The sequence below is a fragment of the Anopheles stephensi genome, unplaced genomic scaffold, assembly GCF_013141755.1.
Source record: "Anopheles stephensi strain Indian unplaced genomic scaffold, UCI_ANSTEP_V1.0 ucontig9, whole genome shotgun sequence".
Classification (NCBI taxonomy): Eukaryota; Metazoa; Arthropoda; class Insecta; order Diptera; family Culicidae; genus Anopheles; species Anopheles stephensi.
The window spans coordinates 21,454-48,056 of record NW_023405460.1 but is presented as its reverse complement, the minus strand read 5'-3'; the positions used below and the strand labels follow the sequence as shown (position 1 = coordinate 48,056).

General features: G+C 44.4%; 4 protein-coding genes across 6 annotated transcripts; 3 read left to right on the top strand and 1 right to left on the bottom strand.

Moving 5' to 3' along the window:
- The first annotated feature begins 12,340 nt into the window (after positions 1–12,340).
- Positions 12,341–13,664, top strand: LOC118517253 (37 kDa salivary gland allergen Aed a 2-like). The gene is made up of 4 exons (XM_036063226.1): positions 12,341–12,452; positions 12,513–12,728; positions 12,788–13,195; positions 13,263–13,664. Exons 1-4 carry the CDS (start codon positions 12,402–12,404, stop codon positions 13,533–13,535), a joined length of 948 nt encoding a protein of 315 aa, XP_035919119.1. The 5' UTR covers positions 12,341–12,401; the 3' UTR covers positions 13,536–13,664.
- Positions 13,665–14,467: 803 nt separating this feature from the next.
- On the top strand, positions 14,468–15,265 carry LOC118517259. The gene is made up of 3 exons (XM_036063233.1): positions 14,468–14,594; positions 14,654–14,869; positions 14,973–15,265. The coding sequence occupies exons 1-3, from the start codon at positions 14,544–14,546 to the stop codon at positions 15,189–15,191; spliced, it is 486 nt and encodes a 161-aa protein (XP_035919126.1). The 5' UTR covers positions 14,468–14,543; the 3' UTR covers positions 15,192–15,265.
- Positions 15,266–23,017: 7,752 nt separating this feature from the next.
- LOC118517254 (37 kDa salivary gland allergen Aed a 2-like) lies at positions 23,018–23,796 on the bottom strand. 2 transcript variants are annotated; one of them, XM_036063229.1, is made up of 3 exons: positions 23,661–23,796; positions 23,439–23,600; positions 23,018–23,380 (listed from the first exon to the last, which is right to left on the bottom strand). In XM_036063229.1, the coding sequence occupies exons 1-3, from the start codon at positions 23,718–23,720 to the stop codon at positions 23,108–23,110; spliced, it is 495 nt and encodes a 164-aa protein (XP_035919122.1). In that variant the 5' UTR covers positions 23,721–23,796; the 3' UTR covers positions 23,018–23,107. The 2 variants fall into 2 exon arrangements, with proteins under 2 accessions (XP_035919122.1, XP_035919121.1); XM_036063228.1 differs by having other exon boundaries at positions 23,439–23,735.
- Positions 23,797–24,227: 431 nt separating this feature from the next.
- Positions 24,228–26,228, top strand: LOC118517252 (37 kDa salivary gland allergen Aed a 2-like). Of its 2 annotated transcripts, XM_036063225.1 has the most exons (5): positions 24,228–24,407; positions 24,757–25,022; positions 25,086–25,313; positions 25,378–25,566; positions 25,624–26,228. In XM_036063225.1, exons 1-5 carry the CDS (start codon positions 24,401–24,403, stop codon positions 25,948–25,950), a joined length of 1,017 nt encoding a protein of 338 aa, XP_035919118.1. In that variant the 5' UTR covers positions 24,228–24,400; the 3' UTR covers positions 25,951–26,228. The 2 variants fall into 2 exon arrangements, with proteins under 2 accessions (XP_035919118.1, XP_035919117.1); XM_036063224.1 differs by lacking the exon at positions 24,228–24,407 and having other exon boundaries at positions 24,564–25,022.
- Positions 26,229–26,603: the final 375 nt, after the last annotated feature.

Sequence of the window (26,603 nt, the reverse complement as noted above, 5' to 3'; positions counted from 1 at the left end):
AGTTATGGTTCCTTTCGCGTCAACTTTCAATGGAGAAATTAAAACTAATGATACGGCGGTTACGGGCGGTACGTGGAAATGGCACACGCCTGTCCAATGCTATCCGTTTGCCATTTACCATTGCTCCGCGGGTGCGTGGTTTCGCGAAGAGTTGTGGTCCTTCTCGGCGACGATTTAGAGTCGGTGCGTTTCGATATTTGAATGCTACCACGTGCCGCGCGTTTAGATTTTGCTTCCGCCTTCCGCGCTCGACGCAGCACTTGCCTCCGGTGACATTTAACCAACGCTAAGACACACATTCTGGGGCCTGAGATTGTTTTGGCGACAAAATGCGGGCCGCCGCGTATCATTATGATGAAATAAATTGCGAAACGGCACGATCGGTTTTCTCTGCGCGAGCGCTGGTCTTACGCCAAATTCCAAGCTTCAATTGCTCCAAACGGTGCCTTGTAAGAAGTGTGGTGGAAGGCATCCCAACGCCTTTGAACTACACGTTTCGAAGGTGGGTCAGACAGATCGCGCGGGATTTCGGGCTTTCGGGAAATTGAGTTGTTTGTGGCAACACTGCACCAAACACACGTGCTCGCTCAGCTTAAGACGATGCACCATGGCTGGTGAGTTGAAATGTTTTTCCCTACACAAACATGGTGTGTTACATTTACCTCGCGACTTACACAGCCTTGCTGCCGATGCCATCTAATTAACGAGCGATCGGATTCTGTTTAGGCACCGCAAACGCTGCCAACTCCCTGGCGGCATTTATGGTGCCGCTGAGCGGCATCACGGCACCACGCGCCACTATTTTAATTAATAAAGTGATCGTTACACTTTTGACAAAAAACGATCGCGACGACAGAAAACCCCGAGCACGGAGGAAGTACAACACTTACTAAACCATAACTAGATCAGTCTCGGGGGGGAGGACTCTTTCGCGAGTCAAGTCAAGTGAAACAACGGTCACAGATGTTTTACTAAATTGTTGCAACACAGCCCAACATTACATGGGGTTAGGGTTAGGAAAATTTAAAATTGGAACAGAAGACCCACGCCTGATGATCGATCGGCTGCACCGTGCTGCACCCTTAAACCTGTCGTCGCTACCGGGTGACATCAAGGCGGTGAAGCGGTGAAGCAAGTGACGAACCCTTGCGCGGTATACATCGATGTCCACCACCAGCGGAGAACATGAAGCGCACGCGAAGAAGTCGTGATTTTTGTGGATGCTGTCTTACCATCAACAACACTTCCCTGTTATTTAGTCTTTAACCTCCTTTTCCTTTGCAGGATGATTAGTCGCCCGTCTACTTCTTCGGGCGCGCTTTAATACCATCAATTAAAGCGAGTGATTAATGAGTTCCGCAAGACTGGAAGGTACCATTTAATTCACGACCATCTGACCTCTTCATTTTCGACTGAATCGAAGAGGACACACATAATCTTGCTCGGTGTTGTGCGCCTTGCGAACAACATTCTGAGGACAATTCGTATTGTCCACTCTCGAACCCTCCGAACCCTTGAGGCCTAAGCATCACCACTTACCACGAAATCGATTAAAACTGCGCACGTGTCGCTAATCAAAGCATCTTATCGTCGTGGTCGTCACCACCGGAAAAGCAATCCGTCATCCTGCTTCAAACGGCTCAAAACCGGACCCACTCTCGGCACCACTCGCTCAGCTCCTGCAAAAGAACAACATTATGTAAATAGTCTTCAAATTGGTGGCCACATTGAGAGGAAAGCCGGTACCGTACCTCTCCTCTTCACGCTGAGATCTCCAACCCAAAAGCCTGCAAGACGTAACTGTGGGGCGAGGTCGATCATTTATCACGGCGGACAGATCGGTGGACCTCGCGCACACTGGCCGCTTGCAACCGGTTGTTTACAATCTTAAATGTTACACATATTATTCGGTTGTCAGCTGCGAATTGCGCAAAAAAGCTGGGAAAAGGCGCACACAAACAGGCGGTAATTATTGGCTGAATGCGATTGATGATGCTAAAGGGGAGCTGGAGGACGCCCTGCAAAGAGGGCTCTCGACCACGGCAGGTAAGCCAAGTGCAAAGTGCAGGGTGTGCAGGGTTTACCAGAGTCATGTAAATAAAGTCCAAATGCCTTAAAGGTCCTGAGATTTAACAATGTTTGCTTGTGATTGAACAAATGTCAGATGCGCTAGTTTTATCGCTATTTTGTTGAGCTCATACAAATTTTTAACTTTATTAATAATTAACATTATCGCAGTGTTGTCTGAATGAATATGGACAAGTTAGGGAATATTAGTTTGATTCAAACTTGGCATTGGAGTCAAGTTAATAAGGTGTAGATGAGTGTCCTAACCAAAGAGCTTAAAGCAAATCAAATCAGGAATTAGGGTAGTCTGGTGGCCGAGGAGATAAAGGTGTCGGTATTCACTCGACAGGAATGGGGATCAAATCTCAACCAGACCGCCTTCCTATTCCCAGGACTGACAGAAATGGCAGGCTAAGACCCTCCGAGATTGTAGAGATAAAGAAGACGAAGGAACGTAAGGAAGCTTTTGAAGACATCATGTAATGAATCTGCCGAGATCCCTCAACGCATCCGACAAACTCTTCTTGCTAGAAATTTTTCTTGATGAGTGTGGGAAAACCTGATATAATCCTTTCTAACGGTTATAATAGAATGAAAGAGAGCAGCTTCAAGAAATTTTTCTTCAACTGTATAGTCTGAGCTCTGAGGACGCTCATTTCTCGAACGGGAAACCCCTGTAAGAGCGCTCCGTTGGGGGAGTCTCCCGATCGATCGGTCTTCACGATGGATGATGTTGACTTTTGGGGCTTGATCCCGCTCGGATAGGATCATCCCAAGAAATGCATCCATGCTACATATCAATTGCTCGAAGGACGTGGCCCTTTCGATCGTGAGTAATGTGTCAAAGTCGATGAGAGTGAAATTGGGGGCTTGGAGCGATACGTTCCGTTCCATTTTCGACCGGCGAATGATAAATGGGATGAGGGCAGATATGTCCAAATATTTGCCCTTGTTTTTGGCCCCCAAAGTTTTGGGGGCCAGCCAGATGCATTCCGGATTTCACCGAAAGTATTTCACGCGTGATGGAAGAAATTGCTTCACCCACGTGATCGCATTACGGGTTGAGCTGAATATTATCAACCTACAACAGTACATAATAGTTGCCATTTTCACTGTATAAAATCGCTAAAAAAAAGTCGATCCACCCCGGTTGGCTTCGTTTATCACGTCCTCCGTAACTTTAACGGTTATCGCTTGGTGGTTTATCTTTGCGAATCAGAGATATTGCGTTGAAATTACCATAAAAAGAAACCGGACATTTTGTCCTTGCTTTTTTGTGTCCTGCAGGGGTCTCGAGAGCGAAATCGTTATCGCATCTGAAAAGTAATCTTTTAGTTAAGATACTATAGCTTGTTTTCCCCTTGACATGCTGATAGTGAAGCGAAAAATCTCAATCAAATTTGTGTCGCTTTAAAGGATTCGATTCCAAAAACAAAACACCCCAAAAAAAGGGGGGAACCGTTTTGCTCTTTTGCAAAAAAAAAACACAACATCGCATCCCACCACCTTCTCTGTATCGGTTCCGCGATCGACAACATATTGATTACAGGTTACAGGTGATTATTCAATAACTGATTTATACCGCCAGATAAAGGACTTCGGTATGGCAAAGCGATTTTTTTCCCTGGTCGCGCTCTGGTCCGGCGCGTCGTCATGCAACCCGGGGCCGATGATAAATGGTTCGCGAGTGAAAATGTGTGTGGAATTAAGGCACCAAAAGCGGACCCCTCCGAAAGCCGTGGCAAAAAAAACTGCACGTGAAACCGAGTCCGAAGGAAACGATAAAGGCTTCCTCCTCCCCGAAAAGGCTTCATCTTTTCGGTGCACTTTTGGGTAACAATTTCCTTCTCGTTTCCTCTCGAAGCGGACTACTCCCTTAGGACTTGAACCGTTACATGCACAAATTTATTATGTTTACGCTTATACGCATCCTCGGTGCATATTCGCAAGCCCTTTCCACGGTGCTCCACGGCGGCCGAGAGTGATCGAGCGAGGTGCAATTTTTCTTTCCATACCTACTTAGGAGCATCATCATCATCGTCGACCGGGTGTGTGTTGGTGTTGGAAAAGGGAAACCTGCCCGGTATCGTCCCACTGCACTGCTTTTGCACTGTCTTCAATGGCATGGTGGGAATGCGCAGGACAGAAAAATCAATATTATAATATTTTAATTTTTGTTGTTTAATTATTTGAATATGTTTTTTAAATTAAATTTCATAAATTTGTTTTAATATTAATGCAAAATTTTTTGAAAACAAGGTTTCCAACAACTACAATTGAACTTCTGAGCAGAATTTTTTAGTGCCCTTACACAACTAGACTATAGCTCTAGCAACGCCACGATTCATCTTGAGGCCTTGAGAAGACCTCAACTCTACGAAGAATTACTCTGAGCATGACTCTTGGAACCTTTTTACAGCCCGGGCACAACTAGAACTGTCGTACATAACAAGACTCTATTCCGACAATAAGACATCAGCTCTCCTTGGACAATAAAACATCTCTAACGACAACATCTCTAGGTAGATGAAGGTCCTGGAATGCGGAGGCCATCTTAATTTAATTGCCAGATGGTATGGCGATGGATCTTGTCTTGAAAAGGCATGTAATGGAAAGAACTCTAAGCATGGCATATAGGAACCTTTGTAGAGCCCATGCACAACTAGATCATGTGTATGACAAGGCTCTCGTTACGCCTCTTACGATAAGATTCCTAGGTACAAGAAGCTCCTTGAACGACGAGATCTAGAATATGGCAAAGAAACCCTGTCTTCAGAGGGCCTGTAGTGAAAAAGACTCTGAGCATGGCTCTTGGATGGGCATAACTAGACCTTTTAGACAATGGCTTTTCAATGACAACATCTCTAGATAAATGATACTCCTCGGAAGAAGAGTTCCATTGGACTTCGAGGACTTTTGGTAGACAAGCCCTTTTGGAGAAAGAGACTTGATCGACAAGGCCCCACGGATTACTTGGTATTTCTGGAAAATGAGAAAACTTCCTTTGACTACGAAGTCTCTTAGAAGATAGCTGAAAGACAAGCCCTCTACGACTACTACTCATCTCAAATTCTTATCATCAATTGATCCCTCAAAATGTCCACTCTCTGTCCAACCGTGCGATGGTTCACTTTCGCTCCCAAAGATGTCCCCGGCGGTGATCGGTGCCGGTGCCGCTGCCTTGTAGTAGTGGTAGTGTTGCGACCGTGTGCAAAATCTTTAAACCGTATCATTTAGTGGGGAACCCTCCCAGTTACCATGCAATTGCAATTTATTAATATTTAAAACCGATTTATCATTGCGCAAAATTTCTTAATTTTTATCTTGATGTCATAATTAATGTATCGTTTCGGATAATAAAATATTTGCGTTCGGTTTTCGGGTCGGCCCAGGATGACCGCCACCTTAGGGGGGGGGATGATGCGACCACTTTATCCGTGAGGATGTGATCCCGCTTCCTTGCGGTACCGAGCTTAACCCGGCTGATCTTCGGTCGACCTCAGAGAGAGAGATAGAGATAAAAAAAAACCCTTCGAATAACCAACAGTGAACCACGGACACCGGGTGCTGACATTTTGGAACTGATTTAATTAAAAACGAATTTCGCACAGTCAGGTAAACGCTCTCCGTGTGAGCCTGTGTGTATCTGTGCTTGTAAAACGCCCCAATTTCACTGCACTCTTCTGAGGATCTGCGCTGTAGATTTTTTTTGCGGTGAAATTTTCTGCTCCAAGCAATCGAGAGGATCTGGAGATGCGAGTGGAGTAAGAAGGAACTGGTAGGTTCCGCTTTGTGACTGACTTTCTTCGTTCACTTGTGCACCGGTGGGGATGGTTGGTTGGGAGTTGAGTGGGTCATAAATTTGTGATCAGTAACGCATGAATTTTAGGTCATCAGCTGGCCCTGCCCGTGGACGTGATAATAACTACATTGTAGTATGAGGCCGCTTGGCAGGAGGGCTCAGTGGTTTAATTTCTTGAAAGATCACGATCCTGTAAGCGGTACATCGAAGATGTACACGTCGGCATACTGCTCTTTTCCGAGATCGCCCATCGTTGCCAGCAAGAATGAGTCATCAACCAATTTCCCCACAAACAAACAGCCCTCAACTCATTTGGAAGTCAAAGTTGGTCAAAAGCTCGCCCGCCACCACTGAGTGACTGACAAGTATCTGCCACCTTAGGGGCAGCAAGTTGTACTTGGTCCCGGTCCCAGGACCGGCGCTTACAAATCGATTTTCCACCCGTCTTTACGAGAAGCCACATCCAACCAGGAACCGCTCTGGGGATCATGTCGGCGGACATAAACCCCACGAAACTTACCTAATTACAAGCAGCAAAAACATGCGGCCGGCCGGCACTGACAAACGGAACGGCCCGCTCGAGCGGCAGGTATCGGCCCATTAATATCTCGTGCAAATCGTATTATGTTCTAGCTCTGTCGTTTGTCTTACCGTTGCGCTATCGCCGGGGACACTGTGTTTTCTCTGCGGCCAAAAACCGTCGACCCGCTCTCGCCCGTCGCCGTTTATTGTTGTTTAATAACGTTTTCCGCGTGTAGTCACTCCGCCCGCAAGTCACTCCGAAGCTATCCGGAGCAGACCGAGTCAAAACAGGCATTAAAAATAAACATGCAGCTTTCCATTCGGTGCGGTGGGCCCGTTTTTCCCCCTGCCGTGGACGACAGTTGGACAGGAGTGATCGACAGCGGGAGTCTGCTGTTGGGAGCGCTGTGGAGGGAACAGTTTATGATTATTGCTCCAGTTTTTTTGCTTTCTTTGGTTTGGCGTTGGCTAATACGGTTCCATGGTTTTGGTGGCCGTTCGTTCCTGGTTCCGCGAGTTGCTTCCGAACTATCCGCCGCCCAGCTGTGTTGCTTGTCACATTAACATCTACATCCACTTGTGAGACTTTCAAGAGTCTGGGTTCGAGTAAGCGCAACAGAGTTGCCGCCGCCGTATCGAACATCAATGTCCGGACTGTCGGTTGTCCAAAGGTTTGCGTGTGTACCTGTCTACCTGAAACCTGTACAACGCCAGCAAAGCCAATCCCCGAAAAAACTCGATGCCACGCTGTGACACGCGCCTTCGTGCTTCTGCGTCAATCCCACCAGGTGGCGCTACACTCGCGTACACTAAGCGCCATCGATCGAGCTCCAAGAGAACCGGCGCGCACTCTACGTACGCTTATTTATTTTATCTTCGAAATCAAATTAAGATAAAATTAGCCATAAAGTACCTGCCGCCAGCCTTGTACGCCCTGCAGAACTGTCCCGCATGCTCTCATTTTCCGGCGTCATGTCCTTCACGTTGCAGGCGCTGGTGGAAAAGGTTAGCAGCCGATTAGCATAGCAGTGCTGCGCGGCGGGCCAACAAATTTCCCGTGTTCGAAAATCTCGGCCCGGACACACGAAACACGGCTGCCACAGAAACAAGTTTTCGGCGTCTCGCGTATCTCGATGTGCAATCGATTGCTCATGTGGAAGGTCTTTTATCGCTCACGAATCACATCTATCTGCGGACCGTAACGTACCGTGGGGCCCTTTTCCATGGGAGACGTAATTTTGTGGCACGATTACTATCGCGGTACCTGTTCGCCTGGATGGCTGTACCAACCAAGCTCAAAGTAAGACCCGCCCGTAGATTTTTTTTATCCTCAAAGCACACCTAGGAAGGGGGGGTTTAGTAACTGTTCCTACTCCAACTGCAGGTTAATTTATTTCAATTGAACCATATTTAAATACGAAATGAATGGGTCCCAACGTTCGGTTAGGAAATGGATGAAAAATGCACAAAACAAAACAGCAAATCAGCAGTATCTCACAGCAATAAATCGCAATTGTTTTAAGCTTTAATTGCACAATATGTCCACACGGCGGTCCAATAAAACAAAAACCCGCTCCAGGAAACACTCCAACGCAACAACAAAAACGGGCATTCCAGAAATTAATCGATAATAGATTCTAATTGTTCTGCGAGCTTGTTGTCCGATAGAAAATCACACACACACACACACAAAGGTCCTCCCCGAGCGGGGTTTTTCGCGCACAGCTTGACCTGGAATATCTCGCGATCAATTTGTTCTCGCGAGATCTGTGTGTTCCCTTGGTCTGGGTCGAGGGTCGCGATCATGCTGGTGGACCCTGCGAAAGATCGGTAACATAGCGAGAAACATCGATCGACAAGGACCGCCATCGGCACCTCCGCTGTTTCTGCCGGACGAAATCGCAACAATCGAAATCGTAAAATCTATATTAGCTTTAATCGGTCAATAATGCCATGTTCTTGGGTTGTGTTTGGTGTACCGGTGTGTTATGTGTGTTACGGTTGCGAAACCCCTCTCCCAGGTACGGTGATGACGGTGTGTTAAGCTAGCTCCGGCAGTCGCAACTGCAATGATCACCACCTGGGAGCAGATTCTTGAAGTTAAAGTACAGGGAACAGACCGTTTGTCGAGGTTAATCCCTTCGGTCGTTAGTAGGTACCTGGTACAACTTTTTCCTCACTGCACGGTGAGAAATAGCCGGTAATTAAGCCATTTGGTAAGCCAGCACAACTTGCCCCGGAATCGTTGTTTTTCTTCCACGGGAAAAGTTCTCAGGAAAGCTCGACAACGTACAAAGCAATTGTACCCTAGCATCTGGATGCATCGATTCCCCGGGATGGTTCAACGCTCCGGTATCATCCCGCAACTGCCACGATGCACGGTACCAGATCGTGACATAATAATATAAAGACATCAGCATGATTATCGATCTGGCTCCCAAACCGCATCGATCGCAATCGCGTTTCGATTGTGTATGAGCTGATTAACGGAGGCAATCGCAAGAAACTTCGAGCCTCTAAGCACTAGATCACGCCATCCGCTCGGCGAAGATTCAGGTCATTCCGAAACACACGAATCGGAGTCAGATACTTCGGATACTAATTTGTCACGCCGGGAAAAGATGGTCTGGAGGATGCGCCGCAAAACACGGCACCGGGTGTGGGACACATTAGTAGAACAGGTCAATCGGTGTGGTGTGCAGAAAGCGCCCGGGAGTTGGAGATCGCGAACAGTTTCTGTTGGCGCCAAATAAATTGTAGCAGTAGAACATTACGATGGGAACATGGTAAACCACTTTCGGTAAGGCACGAAATTGTGATTGTTGCAGCAACAGACAAACAGACAAGCGATCGAGCGAGCGTGCGTGGTGGCTCGTGAAAATGGTTTGTTACCTAACCGGGGCTGTTCGAAGGAACCTGCTACTTGAGGCTCTTTAACACAATCAGTGTGTTGAAATAAAATCAGCTGTTAAGCTTCTGCGAGATATACATATCGATTTCAGCACCTCCATCAGAGCGTTTTGTTTATTTTTTAAAGATCTTATAGAGCAAATGAGAGCAACACTCAGTGCAATTAAAATTTGAATAAGGCTTTGTACGCCTCAAAGTATGCAATTTTTATTTTATATTTTCTTAGTCTTTAGTCCTGTGAAAAACGTATTAAAAATAAGTTAAACTTCTCCAACAGTTTGAATCGAAGATGTGTGAGATGGTTACGCCTGAAAGTATTCAATTTTTATTTATACAGTCGTTTTAAGCTTTCATGGGTGACATTTATACCCAAGAGTCTCCAATCATCTTCCGAGAAGGATTTAGGACTTTCCTATATACCTCGCAGAAGGATTCTCCTTTCTACCAAATACCAGAGTCGCTCCAATCATCATTAATTCACAAAATCATTGTGTGATAAAATGTGTTCAAAATATTCTGTAATTTGATTTTTAATAAGATTAGAAAGTTTAGAAGCGGGGCGAATATTTCGAGGCACATTGGGTCTTCCAGAACCGCTTAATCATTCACACCAATCAATAATTCACACAACACACTTGTAGAAAACTCAATATCGGTAACACATATTTAAATTGCATACTATTAGGGGATTCATCGCCGGCACCACTCAGGATAAGAATTGTGTTAGAGGCCACTCACCCTTATTGGCAAGTTAAGTATATTCCTTCCAATCAAATCGCATCAATCTACAGGACTGTCAAGAATCACCAAAAATGTTCAAGCTAGGTCTCGATTTATTCGTCACATCAGAATAAATCTATCAAAAACGCATTGATCTGTCACTGGAATAAATCTCCCTGATATCTCAACTTATCACTCATCCTGCTATTTCCTGCAAACGCAGCTAATTTCTATCTTGCGAACAAGTCACTCAATGTCCAATTAATTTAGGGAATCATTCATCTCACGGGTCCTGTTCATTCTGCACCCATAATAATTGTGGAATAATCATCCCTTCACCACGAATACTGCACCCGAAAACCTGATTACTCGTCCTTCGGCAGCTAGCGTGAGGCGGCTGTGGTTTACCGTTCGAGCCTTATGTACAGCAAACAACCATTTAACGGGCAACTGGTTCACAACCTGGCCGGCACATATGCACTTCACACCCTCGTTGATCGATTGCGCATCCGCATCGCATCTCATCAGAATTTCTATCTGTTCCCACCAGCGCTGTACACACTCGCACAATGCAAAACCACTTTGTTTTCACCCTATTAAGAATCAAAGAGCGAGAAACTTCATTCAAATTCCACCCTATATTTTTTTGGGCTCCTCAATCTCTTGCCACCGACTCTAGGTTCTGGATGGTCCAGTGTGTATGGCTTCATTTTAGGGTGCAGCAGCAGCAGCACCGGCGGCAGGTCAGCCGTAAGTGTACTTTTCCCATCCCACGGCGTCATCATTCCGGAAGCACGCTCGGAGAACGCGGGATGCTCGCGGGATGCATTTTAACGGTTATTTCGGTGCCTCGTCCTTGACGCACTCGCCCGGTTTGGGATAGAGTTTTGGCGGGTGAGCCGACGCACGACTGAGTGTGTGCGTGTTTGCCGACGTGCGCACGTACCGGGTTTGTTTGCCCGGGCATCATACCCGGCGCACCCTTCTTTCCTGGCTCGAAGTGAGGAATAATAGAAAGCCTGTGGATGATCATCCGTTTTCACCCGGACCCGGGGGGTTGCAAGGACGCCACCACGCACCGCAGCTGGTTATGAATCATCTGGATAAGAGCACCGGCTTTGTGTAAGGTTTTTAGGGAAATTCAATATGTTTTTATTCGTACACACCCAGCAAACGGTTGCACCGTGTGCCGGACCGTTTGCCACCTTTCAGAAACAGTTTCCGTCTAATTTAGGGGTTGATTACCGTGAAGCGAAGGGAACGGACGCCAAGGCAGGAAGCGCTTTATGGCGTTCCACCCTCCCGAGGCCAAACTATTGACGACGAGCGCGAGTATTTAATTAGGTTCGGCGCAAAGTGGATAGCGTGCCTTGAGCGTCGGTTACACCCGGAACCTGTTTTTGGCAAGGTGGCCTTGATGTGGCGCATTGAGATTTTCGCCATATCAAAAGGATTAGAGGGTTCGGCGAAGATTTAACGGGATTAGTTCCGATTTCGTGTTTCCGTTCCTGTTGCTTTTACACATTATGTATGAGTCGCTTAGGGGACGATAATAAAGGAACCGAACGGAAGCAAGTGGCAATTGATGGCTGTGATTTTTGCATGGCAAAATGTAACGGTCACTTTACAGTGCAAATCGTTTGTCTATGGTGGAGATGATACAGTTGTATATTAAGTTTTAAAATGTAAACGGTCAATTTGATTTGAAGCTATACTAAGCATAAAGCGCCATCTGTTTGTGAGACTGTGAATTTCTTTCAACTGAAATCATTCTCCATTCTCTCTCACAGCCGACTATTACAGTATTACTAAGCTCTTATTTAAAGCGCCATCTATACGTTAATATGTGAACTATTCCTAACTACATGATCTTCGATTTTAATAACTGTAACAACAGTGTTCTCGCTCATCGAATCGTAAATTAAAATTACTGATATCTCATTAGTTTATCTTCTATGAAAAGCCATCTGTATGTGAGATCGCTTACCACTCTCATCTAAATGATCTCCATTCTCAGTCTCCGCCTAGCTATGTCTGTCATCGGACTGGAAATTACTAATCCCCCAAAAGCCTCATCGACGGCTTTGATTACAACGTCCCGAGCATGGGATTAATCACTAGCTTTGTTAATCTGTCACCAGCTTCACCGCAAACGCAAACAATGCAAACATGATTACCACATTACGGCGGCACAAGCACTTGTTTGCACTGGGCATTGCTGTCTCTTTATTGCTACCGTTCAATCAGCTGTTTCACTCGGTAAAGATGTAGAGTTTGTTCCAACAGCTGTTCTAAGCCTCTTTCAGCGTGATGCTGTCGTGTATAAAAGAGCTTGTTGAGAAGCGAGCTCGAAGAGTTTCGTTAATTAAGGCTAAGGAAAATGATCATCGTGGCAGTGCTTCTATCATTTCTCGCTCACCTGTTGGTTCAGGTTAGCTGTCTTCTGAATTTCTCATTTCATTTTAAATAATTTAAACCTCAATTCTCTTAGGCATCACAACCATGGAAAGCACTTGATCCTGAGCAAGCCCTGTACGTGTACAAACGCTGCTATGAAGATCACCTTCCATCGGGATCGGACAGACAAACCTACATGACACTTTGGAATGCCTGGAGGTTGGAACCGAACGATGCTATTACCCACTGCTACGCGAAGTGTGTACTGACCGGTTTGCAGATCTACGACCCGCAGGAAAACGCTTTCAAGGTTTGTGCTTCGAATACTAATAGCTAAAAAAGCATTAACACGATTTTGTTCTCCTTCAGTCCGACAGAATCCCAGTTCAGTATCAAGCGTACAGAAAAATCACCCAATCCAAGCAAAAGGAGGTCACCGAGTATCAAAACGCACTGGCCGCAGCTAACGCAAAATCTGGAAGCTGTGTCGATCTGTACAATGCGTACCTTCCAGTTCACAACCGATTCGTGAATCTGTCCCGCCAACTGTATCACGGTACGGTCGAGGGCGCTGCCAAAATTTATGCCGCAATGCCCGAAATCAAGCAGAAAGGCGAGTCGTTCCATGCGTACTGTGAAAAACGTGCCTGGAAGGGAAATAAGCAGAGCGAATGGAAGAACGGTTGCAAATACAAGCTGACTGGCAGTCCGGAACTGAAGGATGCGATCGACTGCATCTTCCGTGGATTGCGCTACATGGATGACACTGGTTTGAAGGTGAGTGAAGCTAATGTTTGGAAGATTAATAATCATTTTCTAAGAGAGAGCTCTGCTTCTATTCTAGGTTGATGAGATTGTGCGAGATTTTAATTTGATCAACAAGAGTGAGCTCGAACCCGAGATCCGCTCGGTGCTGGCTAGCTGCAAAGGAAGTGAAGCATACGATTACTACGCCTGTCTAGTGAACAGTCGCCTAAAGCCACACTTTAAAAATGCATTCGATTTCCACGAGCTGCGTTCGGCGGACTATGCCTATCTGCTGCGAGGAAAAGTGTACGAAACTCCGGAAAAAGTTAAGGAAGAAATGAAGAAACTTAACACAACGGTACACTTCTAGCACGCAAGCCATTGTCCCTTTACTGCCGCTAGTTCCGATACGATCAACAAAAAAATGTATCTAACGCCATCTGTATTTACGAATAAAAACTGTCCATCTGATTGTCAATCGTATTCGATCTACTAAAAATCTCTTAATATGTAATCTAATCTATTTTTGCTGTGGCATCTATTTGATGGATGGTCAGATGAACACTTTCTCTTTGGTGTTATTTTTAAAGTTTCTCCATGGCAGATTTTTGTAATACGCGAGCTATATGGAATATTTTAAACAGCCATGAACTCCATGATTTTCACATAAAGTTTCTGTATACCTCTCTTAGTCATCCGAATGCAAATCGAAACTATTTTCCTATTCTTGATTCTAGTCTAAAACCACAGATTACGACTTAAAAGCCTTCCTGGAATTGATATCTGATTATGGAATGGCTAATCTACCAGTAGTATATCATTAACCAAAGGCGCCACCTGTTTGTGAGATTATAAACTACATTCATCCACATCATCTCTACTCACTGATTATGAGTTGGAATTACTTACTAATTTACCTGCGCCTTAACCTGTCACCTGTATGTGATGATGATCTCCAATCCCGGTCACTGAATAATATCATCTGTCATCCAACTGGAAATTAAATTTCCTAACCTCACAAAAGCTTAGTCAATGACTTTATTCACATCATCCTGAGCATTGGATTAATCACTAGCTTTGTAAATCTGTCACCAGCTTCACCGCATCGCAACTCATTATGCATGCAAATCAAGCAAGAATGCATACAAGATTGCCACATTATGGCCGTGCGAACACTTGTTTCCACCTTCAAGCACACTGTTTACACTCGGCATTGCTGTCTTTTTATTGCTACCGTTCAATCAGCTGTTGGTGTAGACAAACATGTACCATTTATTCAACCAGCTGTTCTAATCCTTTTCTAGTCTGATTCTACCGTCTATAAAAGAGTTTGTTAAGCAGCGAGCTCTAAGAGATTCATTAAATTGAGTTTAGGAAAATGATCATCGCTGCCGTACTTCTATCATTTCTCGCTCATCTGATGGTTGAAGTAAGTTGTTAGTCAAATCTTCTTGTCTTTCTAAACAACTAAAAGCCCGTTTTTCTTAGGCATCACCATCATGGAAAGCATTAGATCCAGAGCAAACTCTGAACGCGTTCAAACACTGTTTAGACCATCACCTTCCATCGGGATCGGACAGAGAGAAGTATAAGTCACTTTGGCTGGCCTGGAAGATGGAACCGAACGATTCCATTACACACTGCTACCTGAGGTGTGCTCTGACCGGTTTGCAGATCTATGACCCGCAGGAAAACGCTTTCAAGGTTTGAGCTTTGAGTAGTTCCGGTTTTCTACACGGAACTTTTTTATTTTTCGATTTTACGATTTACGATTTCGATTTCGAAAAACGATTTTATTTTTCTACAGTCTGAGCGGATTCCAGTTCAATATCAAGCGTACAAAAATGTATCCCGAGCGCAACAGAACGAAGTCACCGAGTATCAACAAGCGTTGGCCGCTGCCAATCCAAAAACGGGGAGCTGTGTCGATGTGTACAATGCGTACCTTCCAGTTCACAACCGATTCTTCAAAGTGTGCTCCCAACTGTATCACGGTATAATCCGCCCGTTAAAGATATCCCAGTAGCCATTAGGTCACACTTATGGACGAGAATAGCGTTGATTGATTTACAATAAGATACTATCGGCAACACATAACAACAACGTGTCTAATTGCTTCGCGCTAACTGTTAAGAAGAAGTCAAACGTCTGCTCGTTATCTCGATTGAACTACCCTGTGGTACCCATGTTTTTATGTTTGGCTCCCATGAGTCTACCAGTGGCGTCTTCCCACCCCGTGAGTCAGCTAAACTAGACGCTAGCGTCTGCAGCAGTAGTCGTCACGTGCTTCCTAAAGGGTCGAAATTTAACTCGCTTTAATTATCACCAAGACGCGTGCCGGAAAGTACAGTCAGTCAGTTAGACGTCCAAAAGTTGTGTCTTGACCGCACCCAACTTCTACGGGGTTATTGGCCAACCAACCATCAGAGGGGAACCCGATAAGTTATCGGAAAAAGTGTGTTTTTTGTTCACTTCCGATCACTTCCGAAAGGGGTGTGGTCAGTTCTATAAAGTTGTGCACATCAAACGCGGAGTGTGAAGTCATCCTACCCCCGTCTCTCTCTCTCTCACCCTCTCCCAAGCAGAGACCTCACCAAGTATAGTCACACGACATTTGCTGTACACTTTTATCTCATGGGCTATGCCCCACGGCCGACCCGATCAACGCACACGATCTAATTGCGTGCGCCTCAATGATAAATATGTGCGGTGGTATAAATTAGCTATCTGCTGCCCGATTTCCAATGTGTCAATTGATTAGCGGATAGTGATAGTGACCGCTTGTCCGTGGTCAAACCACAAGCCGCTATCTCTGCTGGCCTTTGGTCGCGTTCGGTGCTCCATTGGTGCTGCAGGGTGTCCGCGTGCAGCCGCACGGTGGAGCTATTTAATTAGTAAACAAATATATGACTAACGCGGCTACACGCGACTTGGCAGTACCCCCGGTAGGTTCGAGATTATGTCCCGTGGCAAGTTTGATTTATGATCGCGTTCATGACTACGCCGTAGCGCCAGGGACCAGCACCGGTTGGGAATAGTGGGTACGCGTTGCAGTTTGAAGTTGGCTGGAATTTTGTTTTGGAACTACATATTCTAGGAAGGAACATTGAGGTTGTCTTTATTCCGATTCGAAGTTCCTAAACTATCTGGAGCTGGGTCTCAAAGACTCGATTTTTTATTTATGAACTAATTGTTATTTTGCTCTTGAAGTTATAAAAATTATTGATGTCAAAAGTGTATCCAATCATCACGTTAATGCCTACTTTCAGGCGCTATGCTCCCAGCGAGATAACGCAACAGATAACATCACGAACAATAGTCATGATAGTCGAATTCCAACTCTTCCCAAAACAAACCCGATTACTGACCACTTTACTGAAGCTATCCTCTGATTTCCCACGACACTGCTCCGGTCGAGAAATTCCAAACACACCAAAATCTTCCCGATACACGCTCAAAACACGCCTGACACTAATCCTCAGAAGCAGTGTTGCAGTTCGCTGCTCCAACAAACGCTGATCCCCCGATCAGTCGCATTTTGCATAATTGATCATCATAATCGTCATCCGGATCGGTTCCAAAGCGAAACCACTCGACCACGATTTGTCCACCTAGCTCACCCGAACGCCGAAAAAAAAACACTTGAAAGTAGATCACTCCCGCAGAAGGAAGGCCCGCCGTCCAATAGACGTAACCGATACCTATAGGAGGTCGCATGTGTACCGATGTGGCCTTTCGCCGCCCGAAACTGGCACCGTTCACACCAAGATTAATCGATGCGCAACCAGATCAGATGAGCCAGTGAGGGGTAGGAGGACTGCTCAGTGCCGAGCCGGCTGGTCCTGGGAAAGTTTTGTTCGAAGCTGCGAGGTTGAAATACTTTTTCTGGTCTCTCGATTCGGCAGGAATTTGATTGGAATATTTCTCGCGATGACAGGTCACGATCTTAATTATATCGATCCTGGTGAATGCTTCTCCGTTGCTTACACACCGAAATCTTGGACACCCGATTCTGGATGGAACAGATCGTGAAACTTCTTACAATCCTCAAAGAAACTACACTCCCATGAGCAGGGAAGTTCTCATTCCGTTAGGTCAGACAATTCTGGAAAAAGCATACATTTAATCTATTTGTTAAGACACATTGGCAAAAGAACCTGTCACTCTAGACATCTTTAAATTGGATTAGCAAAGTGTTGTTCATGTGTTGCACGCGAATGCTCCAAAACACCGTGTCCTCCAAATTCCGCACGCAAAACAGGTTTGCTGTCTGCAAATATTTCCTTCCCCAATTCGATGACTCATGCGACTCGACTCCCACCTACGGCAGCAAGCGTTCTCCAGCTCCGAACGTGAAGTTGATGGAACAAGTGGAATCGGTGCGTTCTCGAAACGGGATCAGTGTCAACGATCGATGGGATCAGTGTCCCTGAGGTTCGGTCGATGAGAACTTTAAAACGGCATTCGAGTTCTCTAATTGATCAATTAGCCGTGAGAAAGATGGGACACCCTCCAGGTGTTGGCCGAGTTCCAGAATTCCTTAGCTTAGATCAATGCTTCTTCAGGTTGATCGTTTGACCGCCGGGATATTGCAAGATAGCAGTATGGACGATCGATCCATCACAATTCAGCTCTGCTGCCCTGAGGGCCACTAGTGCGCCGACCGGTAAACCGGTTCCGGATAAAAGCACGTTCCCTCCCGAGCAACGGTTCCCTTGCCCGAGGTCTAGCACTATCAGCGTCGTACTTCAGGTCGGGAACTTCGGGGAAGGCGTGATAAATGGATTACGGGACCGCACCTTCCAGACACCTGGGAGATGCCGGTGCTACCAACCAAATCCCCATAAGGGCCCCCAGCCTGCACTGTCTGGATCCAGTTTCGCAGCATTCAGACTACTACTGCTGCTGCTGCTGCTGCTGCTGCTACGGGTGAACTACCCTTCGATGCTGTGCCATCCACAGAAGCGACCGGCTGCAACATGCACACGACCGGCACACCGTTGAGTGTGCCGCCATCCGCTACCCTAAACGCTAATTAATTAAAAGCATTTTGATGTCAAGTGATCTTGCGCTTTTAGGGTGATCATATTGCATCGCAGGCGACACTCTCACCTCTGTCGGGTCCACCGCAACCACCCAACACCAACTGAGATTCTCAATTACACGCCCGGCTTGCACTCCTGCGTTTATCGTGCACACTCTCCTCGATGCGCTTATCTCCGGAACCTGCCTGTTTCGGGGTGACCATTTCAAAGCGTTGTCATCGTCAACGGGCGTGCGCGCGCACACACCCGCGAACTGCTCCAGCGCTGCATTAAATAACGACCCACCTTTCCTTTGACGCTCCCTTCCACCTCTCGTTCTGCCGGTGTGAATCCGCGGATGTGTGCAGAAAATGTGTAAACAAAATTATCAAAACTGAACTGATTAATGGAGCTCGCGGAGGGTGGACGCGAATACGCGAAGGGGGTTGAAAGTGGCATCCCGCAGAAAGGTGACCCCTTGCCGGGAAGGTACGGTTTCAATTTATTAGCTTACTTACCGTCGTACACGTCGTACACACGGATAGCTTGCGATGGGCAGGCAGAGAGAGAGCGAGAGATGCCAACGCGCGAATCCAGATTTGGATCACGAAAGAGATTATAAATTCAACTTCACGGCCGCACCAGAACAAGCGGTAATCAGGCGAGCAAGTGCATAAGTTTACTGGTTCTCTTCTGCTTTTTGTTCTGTTTCTTTTGCCATTTTCTGGGTGTCTTCAGGAAGATGTACAGAAGCGATTCATATCACACTGTAAGTGCTTTAATTGTGATTTAAGCGATATCTTACAAGAGCGATGCCGAGAGTTTGCACAATTTTCTCTTAAGAGGTGGTTTTATGGTAAAAATAAGAGATAAGCAACAGAAAAAACGTCGTTTAACTGAGTTTGATGAAGTTATGGTAAATTATTGAATGAACTCACTCAGTAGAATAAATATAAAGATTTAATCATTAAAATATTAAAATAAAAGCAAATAAAAGATTAACAACAAAATAAGTATTTTCTATATTAAAAATAATTTGTAAAATAAAAGTGAAATATGTATAAAAAAGTTTAAACTATTAACTAAGCCTCGTAAACTTTAAAAACATCAATGAAATAAATATTCATGGGTAAAAAGTAAAGGAAAATGAAATCCAACTTGACAAACCAACACAATTTAAATGAAACAGAAATTAAATAGAAAAATAACACAAACAAAAATACACATATAAGATAATCTGAAAAAAAAGTTTAAAATGCTAAGTTTGAACATTATAAACAACAAAAAAGAGATGAAGAAAACATGAAAAAGAACATGAAAAAAGTAATTTAATTTGCATAGGTATAAATAACAGAAAAACAAATAAAACAAACAGAGAGAAAGAAAGTTATAAAAAACAAGCTATAAATAGTGTAGAGTTATAAAAGTATAGAAGGAACTATCCAGATAAGTGTAAATGTTAACCTAAGAAACATTTTGATAAGCTAGGTAAATATGTGAGAAAATATGAGACCATTTTGTCATCAAATTTTCAATCAACAATCGAACATGTAAACGACACGACACAAATACCATTTAATCCATGCAAGCTGGGCAGTTGTCGACGGCCTGATCATACCCGGGGCAGGAAATGTAAACTTGGCCCTTTAAACAGTGTTCCGAATTTAAGCACTCGCTAGAATATTTAGACGCAATGCTGTCTGGCACAGCGATCGTATTTGCGCTGAGTTTACTGTCGTTGTACTTTTGTCCTTAAGCAAACAACGAACTGACCCAACCTCACTCTTATCAGCGGGTGTTATTTTGTGCGATTTTTTATGTTTTCGATACACACAAAATCCCTAAATATGTAATGTTGAAGGCGTAAGCTCATCTGACCATCCTACGGTATTTAATCCTTCATTCTCCATGAGGGCTTTTTTAATTAATTTTCATAAATTCTCTATTTTTCTAAAAATTCTTCTCAAACTGCTTATAAATTCCTCAGAAAATTTTCTTTCTCAGGCCCATCAAACCCTATCAGGTAAGGTGTGTCAAACGGTGCGATGCACACACAAGGACGGTATGCAAATAGCAAGCAAATAATCCTGTTGCGCTCCATCCAGCCAGCCATGTCGTTGCATTTATTTTGCAAAACATAATATTTACCCTGCTCCACCGAGCCTGGTTGAAGCTTCTAAGCGTGGACCTCAACGTTTTTTTTTTGACTCGCCGCCTAACCAAACACCGGGAGGTCAATTTTTTTCTTTTGCAGCGAGCCGATGCATTCCCATTTCTAAAAAAGTCTTTACCGCAAGTACTGCACTCGCTACCCGACGGTTGCAGTGGTTTTATTTAATGTTATAACACCCCTTTTTACTCAAACGCAAACATCAGATCTAACGACCTGGTTCGTCCCCGTCTGCCAGGAGGCCACGAAATGAATGGTCCCGGTTGTGTCGGTCGCACCGAAACGCTTAGATAAAATCCGATTCAACATATCGGACGGTGCGTTTGTCGGGTTGCAGGGCAACGTATTACGAAATCGGCACCCGTCGGCCAAAGCCCCCATGCTGGCTGGCTAGGTTGGCCGGCCGATGCACCTTCTTAGGTGTTCTGGTCATCTTTGGTTGGATTAATTCGTGTAAGTCACTGCACCGCGCGCGGACGAAACTAGCAACCAGCCTAACCAACAACCCCTTGGTCGAAATCCCAGCCCACCGAAAGGGTGGGTTAGTCATGCTGTGATGTTTGTTCGAACGCATTCGCTCCCACAGGTGGCCGGCGTTGATGAAGGGATGTGTGATCTGTCACGTAATGGTCGTAGCTAAACACTTGCAGGAAGCATATTGCTGGTGGAAGCGGTTGGCTCTTAAAACTCTATTTAATTTCCCACGAGAGAGGGTGAGTTCTATTAATTTTTTTTATGTCGAGGATTCACAAAACAAAAGGGTGACAGTAGAATGGGAATCATTTTTCCCGTTGACGACACAACTAACCAGGGGAAGAAAGATAGAGTCAATGAGCGATGAAAAATTATTAATTGGTATATTTTTGTTTATTGGTTCATAAAATATATTTTTTACGGGAATAAATAAAGTCGATTAAGCAATAGAATTAATATAAAATCTCTAAGTCTTTCAGAAGAAGAGATCTGCGATGTGCTGAAATTGGTTGAAGCCTAAATGTAGGCAATCAGTAAAACATAGTAGGAGCAGTAGAAGCAATTTTAGTATAGACAGTAATCTACACTTAGAAGGAAGTGAAAATTAGTACGAAGCTCTATCTAACTAAATAGTAAATAAGTGGAGTAGCATATTTTCCCAATAATTTGATAATCAAGTTATCCAGCAAAGTATATTCATCGAATATTGCATATGTTGGTTTGCTTCTTAGATCCCATGTTCGATCTGGATATCTGGACTCTGAACTGAACTTTGACGCTCGATAATGCTTTATTTAATCTCAATAATTTACTGATAGAACTGGACGATTTTTTAACCATCAGAAAACTGTTTCAGCATTGAAAGGACCCATATGATTATGTCCAGCTGTTCGTCTTCATGACTTAACGATCTCTTTGATCATGCCTGCCATTTCTGGCTCACTAGACTTATTGACACCACGTAGTTGAATAATCAGGCCTCACTACGAGGGAACGACTTGGATAGGATTTGAACCCCAGCCCCGGTGAGAAGACCGATATCTTCTTGATTTATGTCCAGTTCTGCTTGTGCATCATATCAAGGCGTTCATTTGATAAGACTCCATCAATTCTTTTTTTTCTTTTTTTTTATCGTCTTCTCTCTCTAAGCTTGACTTTTGCCTTTGTTATGGATGAGTTTCCTGATGAAATTTTATATATTTTATTATCTTTCCCGACACAAACAAAAAACCCTTTATGAAAGCTCTCTCTCTGTTTTATTAAGACGTAACTATTAATTAGAACTGCTACACATCCCTCTTCAAAAGCTTGTGATAATTCAATTTGCCAAAGATCGAAACCCTTCTCAACCTTGATCACTCACTCAGCTCTCCGGAAAGATCTATTTATCCCCATCAAAACACTAGAGACGGCCCCAATTCATCCCCTTTTTTCCTTTTAAAGAAGAAACTTATCGAAACCCATCCACCGAACAAATCCACCTCGAGCGAAAGCGCTTCCGCCGTCAATCATGCGTCATCGAAGAAAGTGAATCCGCAAGCGGCAGGTTTGACAGGCAAAATAAAGCAGCAAACAAATACCCAACGAAACCCATTCATAACAACACCAGTCATGTTGACATCGAAACAAAAACATGCGCGAGGGGTTTTCGGCGATCGGGGTGAAAAAAGAAAAACATTGTCTAGGGCAGTGTAATCGGTTCGGCACGACCACACGATCGAGCCACTTTCTTCCCGAATCGAAAACATCAAAGCTTCTTAAACTCCAACCTCCAAGGCGGGGAGGCGTTGTGTTTTTTAATTATCCTCACACACCACGGTGCTCAGATTTCTGTGCGAATTTCCCACGGGTATCACGTGGAAGGAGTGCGGGAAAAAAAGCAACCGCCTCTGTACGATCCTTTTTTGCGTTTTATGGTGGCCCAAGTGGGGTTGTTTGGTTGAGAATTCAGAGAGCTTTTTTGTTTAGCCGGTGTGGACAGTGGTGGCATCGATGACGCCTTGGTCAGATCGTGAGAGTGTCCATATGGAGAGGCTCGTGGAGGGATATCTTCGAACGTGACCCAGTCTCAGGGTGGACACGATTTGGCCGATGAAGGAAAAGCGCACGGCCGTGTATGGGACGCTGTGATAAAATTAAATTTTCACACCAAAGTACATTAAAAGTATAGCCACAAATTGGAACCTCACTAGCACTTGAAAATCTTTTCTTATGATGCTGTCAAATAAAATTACATATATTCCATCTCGATTTTGGCCTTCTTTCAGAGACATTTTAACATAACTTGTCATCAATTTCCCTAATCAACCGATCGACTTCGGGACCGTATGAGGAGCCCTCCGGCAGCTTACCAGCCTTGATCAGTTCCCGCAGATCGAACGCCATCTTAAACGTTTCCGCCGAATTGGTGTTCAGCAAACACTTGTAGTACACGTACGCCCGCTGGTTTGCCCCAGCACGTTTCGATTGACCGACGCACGTCTCCAGATTCTCGCCATGTTTCCTGCTCTTCTTGATCTTATCCAAAAGCTTGATTAGCTTGTGGTACTGTAATGGAAACGCTCATGAGATATGCTTCTTACAAGAATGAGTAACAGATACTGACATCACCACTACCGTCGTTGTTTACAAATCCAACCGCCTTCATGCAACAATCGATGTGATTGTACATGTCCTGTGATTCGAAGAGTTTGTACTGACGAACCTCGCACAGTTTGCTCTTCAGCGACGCTGCCATCTTATCCTCACATTCTTTTACCGTACCACCCTGATGAGAAGATATCTTTATAGTTAAGTTTTTTAAGTCTAGAATTTGAGGAATAATTACCTGTACTGCTGCTACAAAGCAGAGCGTGCATAAGGAGATGAAGATCGCTTCCTTTAGCATGTCGCTTCACTTTGATGGCGTAGCTTGCTATATGGTCTATCACAGATCAAGTGTGCTTATATACTAGAGATTATTGTGCACTTATGAGTTATTAGCCATCTATAAAAATATTGACATCTGACATCATGTTTGGACAAGACATATCCATCTACTGACATCACAAAATGAAATCCAGCAAGTGTTGTGCCTCATACCAGTAAGTAAGGCAACAGCCAAGTATATTGTCAAGACATTATCTACTTCAGAACTTCGTGAAGCTCCGTAGAATGCAACAAAATATAATATCCCTTCTGTATTAAGCTACTGACATATCCAGAATCAATTATATTTTTGCCATAGATCTATAAGTAATATAATGTATATTCTTCGACCTTATCAAATCAGGCAAATCCAACGAAGTTTCAATATATGCTCGTAAGGGTTTAAAATAAGCTTTCAATATTGTTATTTCTCATGCTATGGATCACACTTTTATTACTATTACGTTTGTGAGCTTAACTTCAATTCAGGAGCAGTCCGTGAAAGACTCTGCTCTTTCCATACGCTGAGTATGCACCGGGAGCGATTGGAAACGTAAAGACTTGTGACATTCGTGCCGAGAACCTCCTGCGAGATGGTCATCTGATTGCGCAGCTGGAATAAGTTGACGTTTGACTGTTTCGTTCTCAGCATCACTGCCTATGAGAGGTATTTAGGGTAAACTCTTCATACAGACCAACTCTCCTTTTGAATGTTTGGAGATTCTTTGTTTGGTAATATTTAAAAAAATAAATTGCAAGTGACAGCTCTCATTTAAAAAATTACAACTTAATCTTCCAGAGTACGTTTATCGCACTCCCTTGCGTTGTGTGGTACAGCATAAAGTTTATCACAACCGCAGCAAACCGTACTAAATGCAATCATCTATCCGTCCTCAGTATATAATTCAGTTCTGTCTGGTGTAGTTGCATTGATGCAGTGATGCAGTTCTCGTCGCATTTAGCGCATCTGGTTCTCTCATTGGCTCCTTCTCTACTTACGCTATTCTGTTCTACAGTGATAAGAGCAACAGGAGCTAACCATTGCCGCAACTCTAGTGCTACAGCGAGTTCTGATCCATTATCGCCGGATGAAACACTGTTTGCTCACTTGCGATGCTTCGAACTGTTTGCCAGCAAACAATCTGATGATCGGGATCGTGATGCCTACAACTGGTTGGGATCGAACGAGAGCTATCTTCAGAGGACAGAACGAACGTCAAGTTTTGTGCACTGCGTACTGTGTCGCATGCGGCTGTTTGATGAATCAAACGTCCGCTTCAATGTGAGATGAGACCTGGTTATTAAAGTGTGATCTGAATAGTAAGCAATTATCTATGTTTTACAGGTGGACTTAATCAGAGCACAATACAACGAGTACAAACCATGGCTGAACCTAAGCGAAGAAGCTGTCGGAAGCTTTATAAACGATATAGAAGCACTGGGCCAACTAAACAACTCATCGGAAGATGTCTTATACGATGCCTTTGAACCACTATTTCGCAATCACTCTACGGCCTTCTTTCAACTCTTCCTGCGAGATACAGCTGTACTACAAAATATGCATCACGATAAGGTATTCGTGATCGCTTTGATAGAGCTCAAGACACTCATCGCTTAATCATCCACTCTTTTAAAAGGCACTTTCAGTTCGCAAACCAAACCAAACGGTGGTACAGTTTTGTGAGCTACGTATGAGTGCGGAACTGTGGCATGATATCTGTCACATACGAGCGTACGAGATAAGCAACCATACAGACGCGATGGAGCGGCACATCGCCTGTATATTCCGTGGCTTTCAATATCTGGATCGGAATAGCTCTATTGATGTGAGCAATAATTATAGTTCAACAAGGCAAATAGTGATTGAATTTTTATATTTTTAGGAGGAAGAAATTGGACGAGATTATGAGCTTATAGGACGCCTAGATGAGGATACAAGAGAGTACATCCAGCAGTGTGCTATAAATGCAACACAAGTGATGGAGATCCCCAAACGAAGTCTTGCGATGTACAGTTGTCTGTTGGATGGAACCCACAGCGATGAGTTTAAAGAGGCCTTCGATTATCGTGAAATTCGTTCCGGAAATCTAACATTCATCCTGAAGAATCTCCCATACGAGAGAGATCAGGTGAAGCAACAAATATTGGCATTAGATAAGGAGCATTGCAACGATCATGAACAACTGGCTGGTAGATTTACGATTAATTAATTACTACGAAACTTCGATTTCTACACGATTTCCACAAACATTCTCCCAACGATACTGATGTCAAGGTGAAACCTTGAGTGCGCAACCAGCCACATCACTCCTGCAAGAAGAAATGTGGGCGTATAGAAGCGATATTGCACCATCATTAAACGAGCGACACAGGTTGAAGTTTTTACTATCGTCCAGTCGTTCCCCATGTCCACCAGTAAATACTTTCGAGCATGGTTCTCTTGGCCGAGGGCTTAAATAAACCATAAAACTCAACTTTCAATTAAAAACAGGGAATAGATACGGGTACGGTACGGTTTCCCGGTGCTCAGTCTTGCAGTATCTTACCAGCCAGGTCGGTAATTAAGTGCGAAGAATTGATTTTATGACAAACGATTAAACTCGACTCCGTTCCGGTGGGAGGCCGGGAACAATGCCCCTACGAGCTGGACTTCGTTTCGCCTATCGTACAAGGAACTCCATTTCTGGATTGGCGGTGCACCTGAGCACCATTGTTGCGTGGTGCGTGGATTGAGATAGAGTTGGGAGTCTCGTGGAGCCCAGTGGAGTCATTTATATTTCTATGAAATTTAAATTGGCGCCTCCTGGCGCTGGTTACTTTACGCGAATGTTTAATGGACGAGACTGCAGCACCGGGCACAAGA

Bases quoted from the DNA above. Each gene is read 5' to 3' on its own strand.
- LOC118517253 (XM_036063226.1), top strand. From the start codon at position 12,402: ATGATCATCGTGGCAGTGCTTCTATCATTTCTCGCTCACCTGTTGGTT. The intron at 12,453-12,512 runs GTTAGCTGTCTT...CAATTCTCTTAG, and splicing joins TCGCTCACCTGTTGGTTCAG to GCATCACAACCATGGAAAGC. The intron at 12,729-12,787 runs GTTTGTGCTTCG...GTTCTCCTTCAG, and splicing joins CGCAGGAAAACGCTTTCAAG to TCCGACAGAATCCCAGTTCA.
- LOC118517259 (XM_036063233.1), top strand. From the start codon at position 14,544: ATGATCATCGCTGCCGTACTTCTATCATTTCTCGCTCATCTGATGGTT. The intron at 14,595-14,653 runs GTAAGTTGTTAG...CGTTTTTCTTAG, and splicing joins TCGCTCATCTGATGGTTGAA to GCATCACCATCATGGAAAGC. The intron at 14,870-14,972 runs GTTTGAGCTTTG...ATTTTTCTACAG, and splicing joins CGCAGGAAAACGCTTTCAAG to TCTGAGCGGATTCCAGTTCA.
- LOC118517254 (XM_036063228.1), bottom strand. From the start codon at position 23,720: ATGCTAAAGGAAGCGATCTTCATCTCCTTATGCACGCTCTGCTTTGTA. The intron at 23,381-23,438 runs GTCAGTATCTGT...TTTCCATTACAG, and splicing joins ACAACGACGGTAGTGGTGAT to TACCACAAGCTAATCAAGCT.
- LOC118517252 (XM_036063224.1), top strand. From the start codon at position 24,681: ATGCAGTTCTCGTCGCATTTAGCGCATCTGGTTCTCTCATTGGCTCCT. The intron at 25,023-25,085 runs GTGAGATGAGAC...TATGTTTTACAG, and splicing joins AATCAAACGTCCGCTTCAAT to GTGGACTTAATCAGAGCACA. The intron at 25,567-25,623 runs GTGAGCAATAAT...TTATATTTTTAG, and splicing joins ATCGGAATAGCTCTATTGAT to GAGGAAGAAATTGGACGAGA.